General features: G+C 34.9%; 1 protein-coding gene across 3 annotated transcripts in view; it reads right to left on the reverse strand.

Annotated features, from left to right (window-relative positions):
* ARHGAP20 (Rho GTPase activating protein 20) overlaps window positions 1–17,674 on the reverse strand; it is a 123,067-nt gene that overhangs the window by 23,772 nt on the left and 81,621 nt on the right. For 2 of the 3 annotated variants that reach the window (XM_015115634.3, XM_015115635.3), the window contains exons 5-9: window positions 11,628–11,669; window positions 10,624–10,708; window positions 7,716–7,793; window positions 5,382–5,448; window positions 2,970–3,158 (exon numbers count right to left, since the gene is read on the reverse strand). In XM_015115634.3, the coding sequence (XP_014971120.3) occupies window positions 2,970–3,158; window positions 5,382–5,448; window positions 7,716–7,793; window positions 10,624–10,708; window positions 11,628–11,669 (461 nt within the window). The remainder of the gene's footprint in view (window positions 1–2,969; window positions 3,159–5,381; window positions 5,449–7,715; window positions 7,794–10,623; window positions 10,709–11,627; window positions 11,670–17,674) is intronic. The other variant, XM_077964259.1, reaches the window with a different exon arrangement.

A 17,674-nucleotide genomic window follows, 5' to 3' on the forward strand; every position in this document is an offset into this window, starting at 1 on the left:
ATTATCTGCAATGAAATGATATGCTAAAAGGCAAATATCAGGAGAAGAATCTAACAAAATTCTACAAATGCCATGTAAAAGAGACATATGCTGAACTGAAATTAGATGCTTGTAGAATGATATCAGTATTTGGCAGTACCTATGTGAGAAAATATGTTTTCAAAGATGAAATATAAAAATTTTATTATAGATCAGAATGTTTGTACTCAATTTTGATGGCTAGATCACTAACTTTAAATTCCAACTAAGTGAAATGTTATCCCTCCAAAGAATTCACTTCTCACTTATTGGATTTGTATTACATAAAATTGTACTCAATTGTTGTTATATTTTGAATTCTATCAATAAAATTTGGTGGAAATTTGTTTTTTTCTCCTGTTATATAACACTTACATAATATCCCTGATTTGTGATACTGACCTGCAAAATTTTACTATCTGTTCCCTTACAGAAAAAGTTTGCTGACCCCTGATCTAAATCACTGGTAAAGGCAGTTGCTCATCAAATTCTTTTGTACTTAAAAAGAAACAACATTAGTGGTTCACCTGTAATTTTTTACACAGGTGATTCTGATGCTCTTAGCTGGCCCTTGGCATCACTGGTCTATAGTTGTTCCATCCCTCATCCCATTTACTATGAATCATTTACAGCTGGAATCATCTAGCCTCCCTTCCAATAGAAAGAAACTAAGCAGAGGATGCCTGCAAGTTAGTTGAGCAAGCCATTAGAAAAACTGGTTAAAACCCTTAGGATTCCTGATTATTATAAAATAAAGTTGACAAGGACCCAGAAAAACAGTTTTGAAAAACATAGGTACAAAGGTAGAAGAGTAGAAGATTATTCTCCTCCTCAGCCTAGTTATAAAGATACCCTATGTATCTTTAATGAGCTGACAACAGACCTATTATTCATTCACTCAATAGATATTGATTGAATACTTATTTGTATATGCCAGGCACTTTTCCAGGTACTGGGGATATAGAAGTGAACAAAAAAGACCAAAATCCCTGCCTTCATGGAGCTCACATTTTAGTGGATGGAAAGACCACAATGTCTCAGTGTTCCCCTTTCAAAATTACCCAAGGTGAGCAAAAAATTTTAGAGTCCAAAATCTCAATTTACTATTATAGAGAGATGACTGTTAACAAATTCAAGGTAAATTTGTGTATCTGATGTTGGCAAGATGAGGGAGTCCCTGATGATTGATCTACTGATTTACTAATGCCTTTGGTAAAGTATAAATTTGAGGCTACGTCATCAACAGAAAGTGACAGGCTGGATGTCCACGTGGGTAGAAATTTATATAAGACAGTTGATTCAAGTAGCTGGAGAATGCTGCACAGAAACAAAGTTAAGACTACTCTCCCAGTATGAAATGTCCATTAAGGTTGGTCACTAATGATACAGAGTAGCCCTGATGCTATATGATTTCTTCCAACCATGCAAAGAGTTCATCTAGAGATGAGATTTTAGGAGGTGTATAGGAATGTAGAAAAGAGGGTGAAAGAAAAAGAAGTTTTCTGCTAGACAGGGATGATCACCATAACCATGGAATTCAAGTTGCATAAGGAGGAAAGTAAAGACGGACAGGGGGACTAACAGATGGAGAAAGTGGTAGAGTTTAGTAGGTTTGAAAGAAGCAGAAGGAATCTGGGCTTCCAGAGATGAAAAATAGAATGAACAAAGGCTGGCTGAAGAAAACAGATGGTGGTTACAACTCTTTTTGTCCAATAAAATGTCAAAATCTTGAATCAAAGGGGCGAACAGGAAAATAAGTTTCACAATGCTGTTACAATTTCTTGATGTAGTTATTTCAGAAACTATGTTTTAGTATGAAATATAAATTAGAAATTAAACAACTTTAAATGCATTAGAGGAGATTCTGTTTAAAACAATCTTGGTGTGTATTAACACTTAAGGCAAAAACAAAAACAAAAACAAAAAAACTCCTTACAATGAGTGATTTAATTTGTTTTCTATAAGTTCAGATAGGTACATACAAATGTTTCTTAAAGTAGGGTTGTTCTGTAATGAAGATAGAAACAGTATGAGCTAATTTTTCATTAATACTGTATCAGTTGAATCACACACAGATGAAGGATTTCAGACTTTCCCCTGGCACTCAGACGATGCCAATAATCTGTCAAGTGGCAGGAAGGTGGCCTCAGTGATCTCTCAAGGTCTATGTCATCCCTTTAAACTTACTACGCCTGGGGTCCAAGTTTGGTCCTTTGCAAACACAAATCCTTGGGTCTCCCAGTTCACACTGACAAAGGTAGCTATAGAAATTCACAATCAATTTTCTACTATCTCACTCATACTTTTTGGTATCAGTTTTCTTCTGTTGCTTATACAATCTTCCTTTCAGACAGAGCTTAAAGCTCAAACTTGGGTTAGGGTAAATTACGGTTCTCTTATATTGAACATTACTTTTATCATTCCAGAGTCTTTACTGTGGGGTGGGTAAGAGGCTGCTATGTTCACAGGGAATTCATATTAGAGTAGTAGGCTAAGGAGAGACTTCTGTAGAAATCATCTTAGTCTTCACATACTTATCAGCACCAGAATCCAGGTAGGGCATCACAATCTTCTGACACCCATCACTGACAGCCTCCTTTTTATAATGCAGCCATTTAGGGAGAACACACAGTTGGGAGTGTATTACAGTACAAAGAAGGCATTGAAGCACCTGCAGTACTGCTTAGTGCCTTTGACTCTGCAGTAGGAATAAGGTTAAAGGGGAAAGAATGGTGAAGAAAGAAGGAACAGACTGTATTGCTACTAGCTGCTAGCTGCTGATTCTTAGTCAATCATGCCTATTGCTGATTTATAAAACCATCTTTTTCTAAAAGTCCATCTTTCCTTTTCAAAATACTTAGCAAATTCCAAGAAAAAATACCTCATCTGGCGGGAGGTTTGAGTAGTAAATTTATGTTCAGGAATGAAAACTTTGGCTAGAAGCAACTCACCGCTCAGTTGCTGGGCTGCAGCCAGGCGGCTGGGCTTCAGGATGAACTGGCACTGCATCTCTCGGGGGAGCTGTTCCATAAGGAAGGGCTCTTGGAGGTTGAAAGGGGTGGTAGAGTCCTTTGATCCTGGTGTCAGGAGTGCAGTGTCTCGAAGATGGCTCATTTTAATTCCATATGGATATTCATGCCCTACACAGAGAAAAATCTAAATGTAGACTTCAGGCTGACTGGTACTGTTAGCATGTGTACTACAAAATAGGAGTGTACTGCAATTTACTCCTGATACTTTTGGCATAAAGAATCCCTTTGTTTGACAGAATGATCATTTACACTCTTACAGCTGGAGACCAGCATGCAGGTGGTCCTACCAAAGTAGTTTTAAGGGGAGGAGGGAGAAAAAGAAGAAAAAAATCTTTAAAGATTATCTTGTTTGGAATGAATGCACAGATCAGTTTGTGAGTTCCATAATGCTGACTTTTCCAATGTGTGCATCTAAGGATAATTAAAGGTATTCTATTGTCTCCTCTGACATTAACTAGATCTATAATTTTTCAGCAAATACATGTCCTTGCTCAGTCTCAAATCTGATTTAAAATATTTTTTCTACCTACCACAGAAGTATAAGGATCTATATATGTCAAGTATCACTATTATTAATATTATTTAACACAAGATGTTTGCCTAAAAACATTTCATTAGTTTTTATTAGTTATATAGTTAGTTACTCAAGAGCATTGGGACTGGTTTGATTTATGCTTCTCTCTCACTGCTGCCCTCTGAGATTGATGTTCAGAGGCAATAATCAGAAGGAAGACTGCAGGGGATCAGAAACACAGAAACAGATGCAAAAAGGAATGTACAAACTATAAAAACTAAACCCTGGACATCTGACTACAACATGATTTTAACTCTTTAGTATTCTAAGTAATTATGTCCTTTTAGTGTGATCCTCAAATACCACTGTGATGTAGATTTTTTACGTACAGAGAGCAAGTTCCCTTCTATTCCTGACTTATCACTAAATGTAACTCAGCGAACTCTTACTCTTCCTTTTCACCTGGTCTAGGCATAAAATGTCAATGTTTCATTTATATCAAGTACTACAGCAGCTTCCAGAGATTAAGGCAGAAAAAGGCTTCTATGACAATAAAATGAAATCAATTTATCAAAATAGCTGGCAGTTAATCTATAATTGAGGTCTACAGAGCACATTAAAATAATGATTAAGCATTGCTGCTAAATCATGGGACAATAATGTCCTATGTCCCATTGTTTTTCAGTAAGAGCTAGTCGGGAAGCTTGGGGCTGTCATAAGCCTAAAAGTTACCATCTACATAGTTTTCATTAATATATTTTATTAAAATAATTATTTTAAGTGTTTGATTTTTAATAACTTTATTGCTCATTGACTATTACAAAAATGACATTAAAAATTTGAAATACAGTCGATTTTGTCTTCAGCTCTGTGCATGATCACTTTCTGTATTCTAAATCTGAGCATATACATTTGTAGAAAAATTTGGTTTTAGATTACTAAGATCACTTGAAACACTGAATTACACAGTTGTGACCTCATAGATAAATGAAATAATTACATGAAATAATGCATACAATATGCTCTGCATGATGTCTGGCAGGTAGTAAGCATTTTAAAATTGTTAACAGAAATTGTCATCATCATGATTATCATCGTCATCATCTCAAGATTTGGTAAAGATACTGTCCTTTAATTGTTCTATTTCTGTTACCCACACTGAATGAAATTACTGATCAAGAAATATTTTTTTAGTTAACGGCTTAAATAAGGTAAAATGGAACATATTTATCAACAATTCCTTATGACAAATGCTGGAAAATCTGACTAGAGAAATAGCAAAACAATTAAGTTATTGAAGTAGCAGATAATAAAGACTTTTAGGAGTCTAAATGGGTTAATCTGATTTTCTTCATGAAGCTTAGGAAGGTTCTGGGTATATAGCAGGTGTTACATACTCACTGATGAATTAAGATGCATGGTTGTATTTTAGATGGTCTTCCATAGAGGCACATAGTAGGTAAGGGAACAGGAAATGTAAAAACTGAATATGAAAAACAAATGTATGGAGAAAAATACCAATACATATTTCTTTCTTAGAAAAAAATTTAAAAAGCTTTGGCAGGATGACTCTTGTCAAATGAAAAAGCAGAGAGAAAAGTTTGTATTTCTCTTCCCAACTATACCATTAGCTTGAATGAGGAGATATTATTTGTCTAGTACAGAGTAAATTCTTGATAGATATTTATTAAATGAACACCATGAAATTTCCTATTTAATAGTATTTAAGCTTAGGACCATATGACCAATTCTCGGAGACACTTAGACTTATAATTAAAACACAATCGATGCTATCTTAGACTTCTGCAAAAACTTACCAATGAGTGGGTATGGAGCCTCTTCTTTTCCAGAATTGACCCATAATTGGTAATCTCTCTCAGAGCCCTTAGAGATAAAAAGAGTTAAATGTCACAATAAATCTTTCATATCTGATACTTGAATGAGGACACATTTTTTTTTTTTTTTTTTGGTTTTGTGTCCTCCCTCCTGCCCCCTACTCAGTGATGGTTAGAGATCCATGAACTGCAATGGAATCAGGCCTTCACTATATAGGTAGCCTACAGAGTGTAAAATCATAGTTAGGCCCCTTTACAAAGGAAAAACAATCTTCCTGGCTCTAAAAGGCTAATCTCTCCTTTAGAGTCCTGACTTCTGCTATGTTCCTCCACTTCTCAGAGAATATTGGGCTTAACCTCCAACATGCCCCTGCAAAGACAACCTTATTATCCAGAAAACCACAAAACACTGCTGTGTCTATGATTAAAAAGTAATATCTCAAAGGCTGATTATTAGCTCAGCTGCTTCTGAGCAGGAGAATGACCAAGAGGCTTTGAGGAGATAAGTAATTGGCACAACCTCTACTGGCTTTAGTTTAGGCAAGTTCAGTCTTGGGGAAAAAAAGGACAAGAATTCTATTCTAGAGAATAGGCCCAGTCATGGAAAACAATAAAATTGTTCACTAGCAGAATTATAATCCGGCAACATTATAAATCCCACTTGAAAGAAATGATACTAAATTATACAGATTTTTCTGAATTCTCTAGGAGGGATAAAGCAGAAATGTTTTAAATGAAGCTAGAACAGATAAGTCTGTTGGCAATATTTCATATCCTTGCCTTTAACTTCTGATAAAAAATCATGGCCCTGCCCTTATAATACCATAAAAACCATTCCATTCCCCCCATACTCAGTTTATCTGTTACTTCCTCCCTGCCCCATCCCTCCTAGTCAAAAAATTTATTGTAAATAGGAAGACCAATCTAATAAAAATCCTTTCTTTTTATATAGTGTCCAAACACACTGTAATAATCCCTTAAAACTGGTATAACCAAATAGTCTCAATTCTTAATTAACAGGGTTTTTTTTTGGTCTGAGATTAATAATTTTATCCAAAGGAAAAGCATAGATAAGAGAATGAATCCTGTCATTAATTCCGCTACATACCTCTAAAACTATCTAGTTTCTTCCAAAATATATTCATATAGCTTAGAAATTAATGGAGGTGCCTACTTTACCCAGTGCATATATTTTAAATGTAATCAAATTTATATCACTAAATTTAACTAATTATCAGATTATCCCAAATTCTAGTTGTCCTGAGTTCTAAAGGGCTTACTATAGTACTGTGTATAAGCAAATCTAAACACAAGTAATCAAACTATGGCATGTCTTAAATATGTGTCATGAATTGCTCTGCAAACAGTGCTCCTTGAATGATGTAACATGACACATATTTAAGACATGCCATAGTATTCCACAGTATTATTAACTGTATTTAGATTTGCTTATATACAATGTACTTTCATATTTACAGAGAATCTCACTGAGGGAATAGTGTTTTTAAGTGCTTCCTTTAGTTATCATCCTTTTGAAAGTCATTCCCTTTAATGAAAGTACTCATTGTGTGGTGTTTATACAACTGGTAGCAAGGTGATGAGGACAGTCTTCCAGTTCTCCTTCCTCTACCTCATCCTCAAATGTTCTAATCTGCTCCACTCCTAAAATTCTCAAAAATTCACCTCTATCGCAGAAAAGAGAAAGATACAAAGCTAAAAGTAAAACAGGGAAGAATGTGGTGTGCACACTAAAGCTCTCCAAATCCATGATCTAATTCAAAACTTGTCTTTTTACTAACCAATTTATCAGAGGTATTAACCATATCATGCTTAGGTCCTGTAGCCAGCCAATATGGTTTTATGTAAAAATTCTACCACAGAACAAACTCTTCAGAACTCATCATCCTAAGACTGACCGAGTCTTGGGATAATAACAGGATAATTATATAAGGGAAAAGTCAAATTGTGACCAGTAGCAAGGAGAGAAGGAGTATGACGCTTTATTAAGAACTTTATACCAAAAAAATTTATATATATATATATACAGCATACATAATAAAATACATGTTGTCACTTTAAAATTATAGTCCAATCTTATAATTTTCAGATCACACAGATTTTAAAATAGGAGAACAGCACCACCCATATATTAATCATATTAAAGCTTTAATGTTCTTATTTTCTATATTTTGGAGAGTAAAGTATGACTTTGGTATCTCTAATAATCAACTGCCTTATGATGGAAGGAAAATACTTACATAAATTTAAATAATCAAAGTTTATTTTTAATTAAGAATATCTAGCAGAATAACTTACAGTTATCCCTAGCATTGGTAATGACATGTTGATAACTTCATTCGCTGTATCTGAATTCATTACTGTTATAGTTTTAGACTGTAGAAAAAAATAAGAAATATAGCTATAAAATAATGAATTTTAAAACAGGTTAACAAATAGTCACTGTCAAATGATTATTGAAAGGCAAATCTTGATTTCAAGTGTGGACAGAGTAAAGCATAAGATTTAGGGAGAACATAAAACTTTGATTATAATTTGCTTTCATTTCCTTATAAATTATGCCCTCTAATAAAACATTTCTCTTAAAGGATGCATGGCTTACAGAATATAAAAACTTAAGCAAATAAGAAAGACTACATATATTTCAGAGAGAGTACATGGACCCAGCTCCCAATTAAAAAAATAAATCAGTGAGGTTGGTCCTCTGTCTTATTTCCATAATTGTATTTCCATAAGGCAATGGGTAATTAAAAAAAGGCAAGAGCTGAATCTCTATTTCTTCCTTAGTAGTGTTTTCACAATACAGGGTTTTATTTCTTTGCATGGTATAAAGTCAGGTTAGGTAGAATTAGGATAATAACTGGTTGCAAAAGATGTTTAAGGTTTTGAATTTTTAAAAGTCACTACTGGGAACTTTCCATGTGTCACACACTGTGGCCACTAACATTTTAATTGTTGAAATCTCTGGAGGACATAAAAAAATAAGTCTAGAAGAAAGAATTGAAAATTTTAGAAAGCTCAATTCTATTATCAACTCTGCCAATGAACAGAATATCTATAAAAGCTCTGTGCTAAACTATACTGAATACTTTTACTTAAAAATAGACAATTTGCAGCAAACAGTAAAAGAGTTAAGAAGATTCTGAGATATCTATAGAGATCGCTGAATTCCAAAATGCATTACTTAAATATAAATGCTATGTTGTAAAAAAACTTGATATATACATAGGTTTTACACATGAGAATTATAAGATTAAATCAGCAATTAGGGCTGTGTCCCTGATAAAGAAGGCTTAAATGGCATAAAAAAGTAGCATAAATACAAAAATGATACAAAAATATAGGTAACTGAAATCTGATAATTCATTATTTATCTTTCCATTAATAGAATTTCTCTGAGTGAATTATTTGATATGATGAATTGCCTCTAAAAATTGTTTAATTGAATTTTAATTTAAAAAAGCATTTTAAATGCACAATTTCAAACTGTTCCTGGTAGCCCCAAGGATTGTGCAAAATTGTCTGAGTGAAACGGGGAGTCTTTGGAGCACTCAACCCAGTGTCTGTCTTCTACCAGAGTGTTATAGTTATATGACATACTGGGCTTTACCTTGAGAGATAATTTTTAAAAAGGCTTCTGATTTTTAAAAAGTCTAAAATTTTTTCCATTTAATTTAAAGAAACTCTCCCATGAAGTCTTGTAACGTGAAGAATCTATCCTCCCAATAACCTGGTTTCTAAGATAATAGTTTTTCTTAATACTAGGCATATATGTTCAAAACATAATTATAGAAAGTATATTTTTTTCCTACATGCTTTTCCAGTATACAAAACAAGTGAATTTCAGTAGAAAGAACTCTTTGGCTAGTAAACAAATAACAGACAAAACTGAAAATGTGGCAATTTTGTTCCATATTGGCATAATTTACTGACAAGGTGTGTATAACTAGAGGGCAAAGATAAAGAATGCTTCCCACACATGCACTCCTATTTGGGGGAATCGCTCTGGAGGCAGGGCTCCCTGAACGAGAGTCTTGTTATGAAAGCTACTTTAGAGAGCAAAGGACAGAGTATGTTACATCATCCTTGACTTAACCAGGGTACTAGTGATAAAAACAGAGCACCCAACCTGACCATATCTCTTATCTTCTCTTTCAAAATGACAGTGGGACATCAGTCCTTTCTCAAGTACACACTTTCCATATACTGAAAAGAAAGTGTTAAAAAAAATTAAGGGATTTTACAGGAAATCCTGAATGTAACCAACTGCCACAACTGAATCAAAGCAGACAGAAAAAAACAGGGTTTTTGTTTTGTTTTGTTTTACTTTGCTACAGATCTCTGTAGTCTCGTACTATAAAAATTTGAGTATTTCCCTCAAGCAGTGACATCTGGCATTCAGGAGGTGGTCAGAACATTTGCATAACTTTTGCTTTTGGCCAAAACATAACTATTTTGCACTACATATTTTTCCACACACAAATAAAGCTATTCTGTGTGATCTAGAGCTGCTGTGAAGTATGACAATTGACAGTATCATAAAATATTCACAAGTTTTCATATTTTTCATAATTGATAACATTTATCTCTTGTACTACGATTTCTGTCATCAAATTATACATAATAGCTGGGGTTAAAGACTTAGCATTTATGTGATTGATATGATAGACACTGTGAAGTAGTAAAGTGCTGATCCTTTAAAAATGTCACCTCTCCTAGATCATCCTCCTGTGAACCTAAGGGATTCAATCCCTAAAAACTTAAAGAATGAAGAACTTTTCAAAACCACTTTCTGCTTAAGAAGTGACAAGTTGGGAAAAAATTGCTTAATAATAATAGGAAATACTCCTGTGGAAACAGCTTTACTACAAGCCTCTGCAGCTGCTGTTGAAAAGATTCAGAGAAATATTCACAGCGGAGGGAGGAGAGAGACATCTCACAAGCAACGTTCTTTCCCAGCGTAAATGTTAAATCCTGTAGTTCATATGAATTTCTCTTGCTTCATTTTCTCTAGGGCTTATTTTTCATATATATGAAGACATACATATAACCAGGAAAAAGGATTTTCCCCGTGGTATTTCTAAATGCCTACCTTTCATAGCACATACACAGTCTGCCTTCCTGCCTGCCTGTCTCTCTTCTTATCCATAGTGTTCTATCTTATGCAGGGACTTGGAATTTAATTTTCTGGCTTAGAAACACTTACATAGGCACAATTCCCAATGTCCTTGGCGAAGATTTTGAGGGGAATGCTCTTCGGATAGTCCTTTTCTTTCTCTAGATTGATGTATCTAATCAAATGCAACAACAACCCAAAACAACACTGAGTCAGATGGAATTCGCTAATGGCTTATTTTAAAAATCAACCTATTTTGCTAATATTTCCAATATACTTATATGCTATTTTTTAAAAAGATAGATGAGAAGACTCAGCAAAGTCAGATTACATTATGGGTTGGAAGAGAATAAAAAAATTCAGGACATTAGGCATGGGCACAAAAAAATAGGACATCCAGGTCAAGTGAGGTTTGAGAAGCACAACCAGGTTAGGGCACCTCTGGGTAATGTTTTACCCTCAAAGTTTCCCTGTCTTCTTTGGACAGGTCCAGCACCTTACTGATAAGTACAGGAACATATATAATAAATATTTTATAAGGTCAAACCAAAGCAATGGCCTTGTACTTCTCATTTAACTCCCCAGTAGGGTGTAAATCTTGGTTATCCTATTGTGTGGAGAGGGAGAGAGGACAGGAGGGAGGGAAGGACTGTAAGTCTAATAGATGAGCCTAAATCAATCATTCTAGTCTGCATGCTCAATGGTAGGGATAATAACTACCATTATTTTTGAGGTGCTTAGCAGAAAACCCTGCATTTATGGAAACTTAATACATACTTTGAGGAAACTGTTAGCTCCAATTGGTAGGCTGGAGACAATGGAAAAAGAGAGGAGATTATTGACTAACTTCTGTCTAAAATGATGTAACTAGACCTCAATGTTCTCCTTCCTAGAAAGTTAAGAAATACATGTAATGAGAGAACATTATTTATAGCAAGTAAGTAGCTAGTGTACAATATAAACAGCAGCTTATTTAGAGGACAAATGAACAATTTCGACTAAGGAGAAGGGGAATAATTTGGGGCACATCTCTGCAGAAAATGTCTTCATTTATTAAAGGTTAAAGATTAAAAATATGAATACTGAAAAAATACCTCTGAAGGAGAGAGAGCCATTTGTCCTTTTGTTCTGGAGAACTGCAATCAAAGAAAATGGGAGAGAAAAATTAAACCACATAAAATACCTATGCTAACAGATTTAGGATTGTCAATCCAGATGAAAATGTCAACAGCCTGTTGTTACTAATGCAGTTGCACACATAAGCTGCAACCTTGGCATAATTGTGTTCTGGAGAACTCTGCAGTGAAAATATCCCTTTGGAAAAACTACAGTCAAACGTAGTTTTATTAAATCCTTTTGGATGGATCTAAGACAAACCCTCTTTTCTACTTTACTGCTTTTTTACAAGTGGTATCATATCACTGAGAGAGAGTTCCTATAGTGGAAAGAGTACTTGATTTGGAATCTAACACTTGGTTTCAAAATTATATGCAAGCTAGACAATCATGGGCAAGTCATTTAACCTCTAAGCCTCAGTTTCTACATCTATGAAACTGGGTTAGTATTTTTGTAGCTCAAACGGCCAAACAAATAGAAAGTATGGTTAATATTGAGAATACAGAGATTAAGAGAAATTTGGCATGTGAATGGAAATCTCTTTGCCCAGAAACCAGTTTGCTATTAGGAAAAGAAACATTTTTAAAAATCACATGCAGCAAGGTTATCATTTAGTAAATTTGTTAGTTGAAAACTTATTCTTAATAACTATAACCGTCTGATTAAGATCAATTTGCAACTAAATTAGCATTAATTTTTATGCTGATTTCACTATTAATTCTTAAGATTAAAAATAATTTAAAGTTTATTCCTATGTAGTCTTGTCACTAACAAACTTTTAAAATCATATATTTTTTTAAAGACAGGGGTCTTGCTCTGTTGCCCAGGCTGGAGTATAGAGGCATGATCATGGCTCACTGCAGCCTTGAACTCCTGGGGCTCAAGAGATCATGCTGGCTCAGCTTTCTAAGTATCTGGGGCTACAGATGCATGCCACAAGGCCTGGCTAATTTTCTAATCTTTTTAGAGATGTTGGAAATCCTAGTTATTATTTCCAAAAATACATTTATTCACTAACTTTGTTGTTTAGCAATTTTCTCCATAAGCAATCTGCCAGGATTGGCCATCAGAAAGTGTATAACTTTTTTTTTTTTTTTTAACCATTGAGCATACATTTTCCATCTTTCACAATTCCTTACTATCTTTTGATGTACTCTCTTTTCTAAAATAGATTTTCTGGGTTCACTTATGTCAAGTCTTGGATTTATTTAGCAAAAATCTGTTGAGAAATAGATAAGAGGTTTGCTTCAGACCTGCTAACGTTTTTCAAAGCAGTTAAAGAAAATTGCCCCTTTAAGACACTTAGTATTTTTAAAATTTTTAACTGAAATAAAAGATATATAGAGAAAACTGCACAAAGCTTACATGTACAGCTTGAAGAATTTTAACAACCTGAACACACTCACATAAACCAGCACCCAGATCATGAAATAGAAAATCACCTTGGAAGGTCCCTTATGTTCTTTTCCAGGCAGTAGTTTCCACTATCCTGACTTCCAATAGCATAGAATAGTTTTGCATGTTTGGGTACTTTATATAAATGTAACCATAAAGTATATACTATTTTGTGTCTGGGTTCTTTGAACATTATGTTTATAATATTTAATTATATTACTATATGTAGTTTTAGATAATTATTTTTTTTCTTTTTCTTTTTTTTTTTTTTGAGACGGAGTTTCACTCTTTTTGCCCAGGATGGAGTGCAATGGTGTAATCTTGGCTCACCACAACCTCGGCCTCCTGGGTTCAAGCGATTCTCCTGCCTCAGCCTCCCGAGTAGCTGGGATTACAGGCATGTACCACCACGCCTGGCTAATTTTGTAGTTTTTAGTAGAGACAGCGTTTCTCCATGTTGGCCAGGCTGGTCTCGAACTCCCAATCTCAGGTGATCTGCCTGCCTTGGCCTCCTAAGGTGCTGGGATTACAAGCATGAACCACTGCGCCCGGCCAATTCATTTTCATTGCTGTGTTCCCTTGTTTGAATATATAGCATATATTACTTCAAAATATAAATTATGAAATGTGTCAGGTTAACGTATGGAGATGAATTTGTGTAATCTTCTTATATATTTCCCTTTCCCCCCTGCTCTATACCTGAATCCAGGACTCCCTTTCTTTAGTAATTCTGAATCTCAGGCATTTTTAAGGGACTAAAAATAGAAGTACTTCAAAGTCAATGGCTATCTCTGGGTTTTATAAATACTTAAACCCCTTAAAAAGATAGTAAGATCCAAGACAGGAGAAAGCAGTGTATCTTGGAAAATAAAAAGGGCATGGCAGATTAGAGGAGATAGAGGCCTGTCATCACTGACAGTGAGCCGGGAACCATATGTCACTCAGTTAAGGTGCCCGAAGGAAACAGAAAGAACCCAGAGGAAATGACTTTAAGGAGTCATTAGGGAGGCTGGGTCCTAGGCACCAAAGTTTTTCTATCAGCAAAGATATCTTCCACCCACCCTCTGCCCGCCCCTTATGGCAAAGAAGCAGAACATCTCTGGATATACAGGGACAACTCTGAGCATAGAAAAAAATGTCAGCAGTGACCACAATAGACTAAAGTCAGAAGCCCTTTGTCTGTTTTGGAGGCATCTTAGAAATCTCCTGTATTATAGTTCTACCTTACAAAAACAGCAGTTCCAGTAAAGAAGAAAATCTGATTTCCTACCAGCCTGGCAAAATGGGGGTTTAAGATGAGTTTTAATTTGATCTATAAATAAACATGCATACCTGAGTTTGTAGTCTCAGATTCACAGTAGGTACTTAAGTTAACATATTATTTTCTGATTCTTATAGACAGACTACTGTCAGATTCAAGTACTTCCTGTGTTTTTTGAATAATTTTCCCATTCCATAGTACCATTATTTGTAAAATCAAGGTGCAGCACCTATTTTTCTGGTAGATATAGATCCTAAGTTGGTGAATCAGAGTATATGTAGTGATAGAGATGAAATTCCTTTTGGGCTTTTTTGGGATGTGACTACCCTGTTTTCAAGTAAAGCATGAAAAGTTCACATTGATTGTCTGCTCTTTCCTCAATTTGACTCAATGGAGAGTTTTTCAAAGATTCTGGCAATTGTCAGTGTTAGATTTCAATGCTATTAGTTTTTACTTTTTTTTTTTTGAGACCAAGTCTTGCTCAGGCTAGAGATATTGCCCAGGTTGGAGTGTAGTAGTGCAGTCACAGCTCACTGCAGCCTTGAATTCCTGGCCTCAAACAAAGCTCCTGCCACATCCTCCCAAGTAGCTAAGACTACAGATGGGTACCACCATGCTCAGCTAATTTAAACATTTTTTTAGAGATGGGGTCTATATTGCCCAGGTCTATGGCCTCAAGCAATCCTCCACCTCAGCCTCCCAAGTAGCTGAGACTGCAGGTGTATGCTACCATGCCTGCGTAATATTTTGACTTTTTTTGTAGGGATGGAATCTTGCTATATTGACCAGTCTGGTCTCAAAACTCCTCCCCTCAAGTGGTCCTCTCACCTCAGCCTTTCAAGCAGTTGGGATTACAGGCACCAGCCACTGTGGCTGGCTATATTTACAAAAAACACTTATTATAGTAACTGGAGACACTGCTTCTTTAACCCGCTACCCGATGGAATTTTAAATGAATCATGACCTAGATTTCCCTAACATTTCCAATGATTGCCACTCCTTCCTAAAGATCTGAGCTTCCCTCTTGTATTTCACTTCAGTGTGAAAATTTGTGTTAACATTTTTTTTTTTTGGTAAGACAGTTCTGCTAGTAATAAATTATTATAGTTTTTTTTTTTTTTTAAATCTTCACTCTACCTTCATTTATAAATAATATTTTTGCTGAATATTGTATTCTAAGTTAAAAGGTTTTTGTTTCAACAGTTTAAAAAATATATTCCATTGTCAGCTGTGCATGGTGGCTCACTCCTGTAATCCCAGCACTTTGGGAGGCCAAGGCAGATGGATCACCTGAGGTCAGGAGTTTGAGACCAGTCTGGCCAACATGGGGAAGCTCCATTTCTACTAAAAATACAAAAAAATTAGCTGGGCGTGGTGGTGCGCACCTGTAATCCCAGCTACTCAGGAGGGTGAGGCAGGAGAATCACTTGAACCTGGGAGGCAGAGGTTGCAGTGAGCCGAGATCATGCTATTGCACTATGGCTTGGGTAACAACAGCAAAACTCCATCTCAAAAATAAATAAATAAATAAATAAATAAATAAATAAATAAATAAATAAAGTTCCACTGTCTTCTAACCTCCATAGTTTCTAATGAAAGGGCCACAATAATTCAAATTGTCATTTTCCTATTTGTAATACATTGTTTTTATCTGACTGCTTTCAAGATTTTTCTCTTATCTTTGATTTATGGTAGTTTATAATAGTTTATAACATGACCAGGTATAGTTTTCTTAATAGTCACATTGTCTAGAGTTCAGTGAGCTTGCTGAATCTGAATATTTATGCCTTTTACCAAATTTGGGTAGTTTTTAAGCACTATTTCTTCAGCCCCATTTCCTCTCCTCTTTCTGTAATTCCAATGAGATGTATATTATACTTTTTGATACATTCCCACAAGTCTGTGACACATTTTTCCTTTAAAAAATCTTTGTTTTTTTTCTGTTCCTCAGATTAGACAATTTGTATTGATAAACCTTCAAGTTCACCAATTCCTCTTTCATTTCCATTCTGCAAAGAAGGCCACTCAGAAAATATTTTATTTAAAATATTGTAGTTTTCAGTTCTAGAATTTACATTTGGCCCTTTTTGGTATTTTCTATTTCTCTGCTGATATTTACTATCTTTTTATTAATTTAAATTGAATTTTCCTTTTACCTGCCATGCTTACTTATGAAAGCTGTTTTAAAATTCTTTTCTGGTAATTCAACATATGAATCATTTTAAGATTGGTCTCTGTTGATTATCTTTTTCCTTGTTCTTCATATGTCAAGATATTTTAGATTGTTTTCTGGACATTCCAAATGTTTCAGAGACTGTATTCTGTTATATTTGTGGAACGGTGTTGATATTTTTGTTTTAGCAGAAACTAACTTGATTAGATGATGCTACAAACTCTAATTCATCTGTGATGGGTTGCAGCTCAGTTCAACGCTTTCAGTCTTAGCTCAAGATGCTTTCAGTCTATCTCATGCATGTGGGGTTTGGTGACCAGTCAGAGATTTGGGCAGTGTTTATACATAGAATTTGGAGCTTGCCTTCTCTGCTACTTTCCTTTTTGAGATTCTCCCCCTCATCCCACAATAGCTGTGGATGACATGGCTTCTGTCCTCTGGTTCTTCAGCTCAGAAAGACTGTTTCTGCCAGTTTTAGTTGTCCTACACCATGATGTAACTGTACCCTGCCCTCAGGCTAAGGCCTTAAAAACAGGAAACTCACCCAGTACTTGTGCCTACTTCCAAGTTTAAATTCCTCTCCAAAAGACTTCACTCTGACATATCAGAGGCAGAACTCCTCAACACTTCACTTTTTAAAAAAAATAAATTCAGAAATTTTAGATTTCCATAAAAGTTACAAAGATAATACAGAGATTCCCTACATAGTTCTGATGCTGTTTAAGTTTAGAGGAATCTAATATTATTCTTTTACATTATCATGGCCCATTTGTCAAAACTAAGAAACTAATATTAGTACATTACTATCAAACTCTTGACTTTATTCAGATTTCACCATTTTTCCCATTAATGTCCTTTTTCTGTTCTAGAAGCTAATCTAGAATACATTATAATTATTATATCTCTTTAGTAACTGATCTATGACCATTTCTGTCTTTCTCTGATTTTGTTTTTTTGACCTTGAGTATTTTAAGGAGTGCTGGTCAGGCATCCTGCATAATGTATCTCAATGTGTGTTTGTTCAATGATTTCCTCATGATTAGACTGGAGTTAAAGGTTTTTGGGAGGAAGATCACAAGGTTAATTGTTCTTCTCATCACAATATACCAAGGAGTACATTTTACCTACGTGACATCACTGGTGATATTAACCTTGATCATTTGGTTAAAGAACCATAGTTTGAATAATATAATATA

Source organism: Macaca mulatta, chromosome 14 (assembly GCF_049350105.2).
Source record: "Macaca mulatta isolate MMU2019108-1 chromosome 14, T2T-MMU8v2.0, whole genome shotgun sequence".
Taxonomy (NCBI): domain Eukaryota; kingdom Metazoa; phylum Chordata; class Mammalia; order Primates; family Cercopithecidae; genus Macaca; species Macaca mulatta.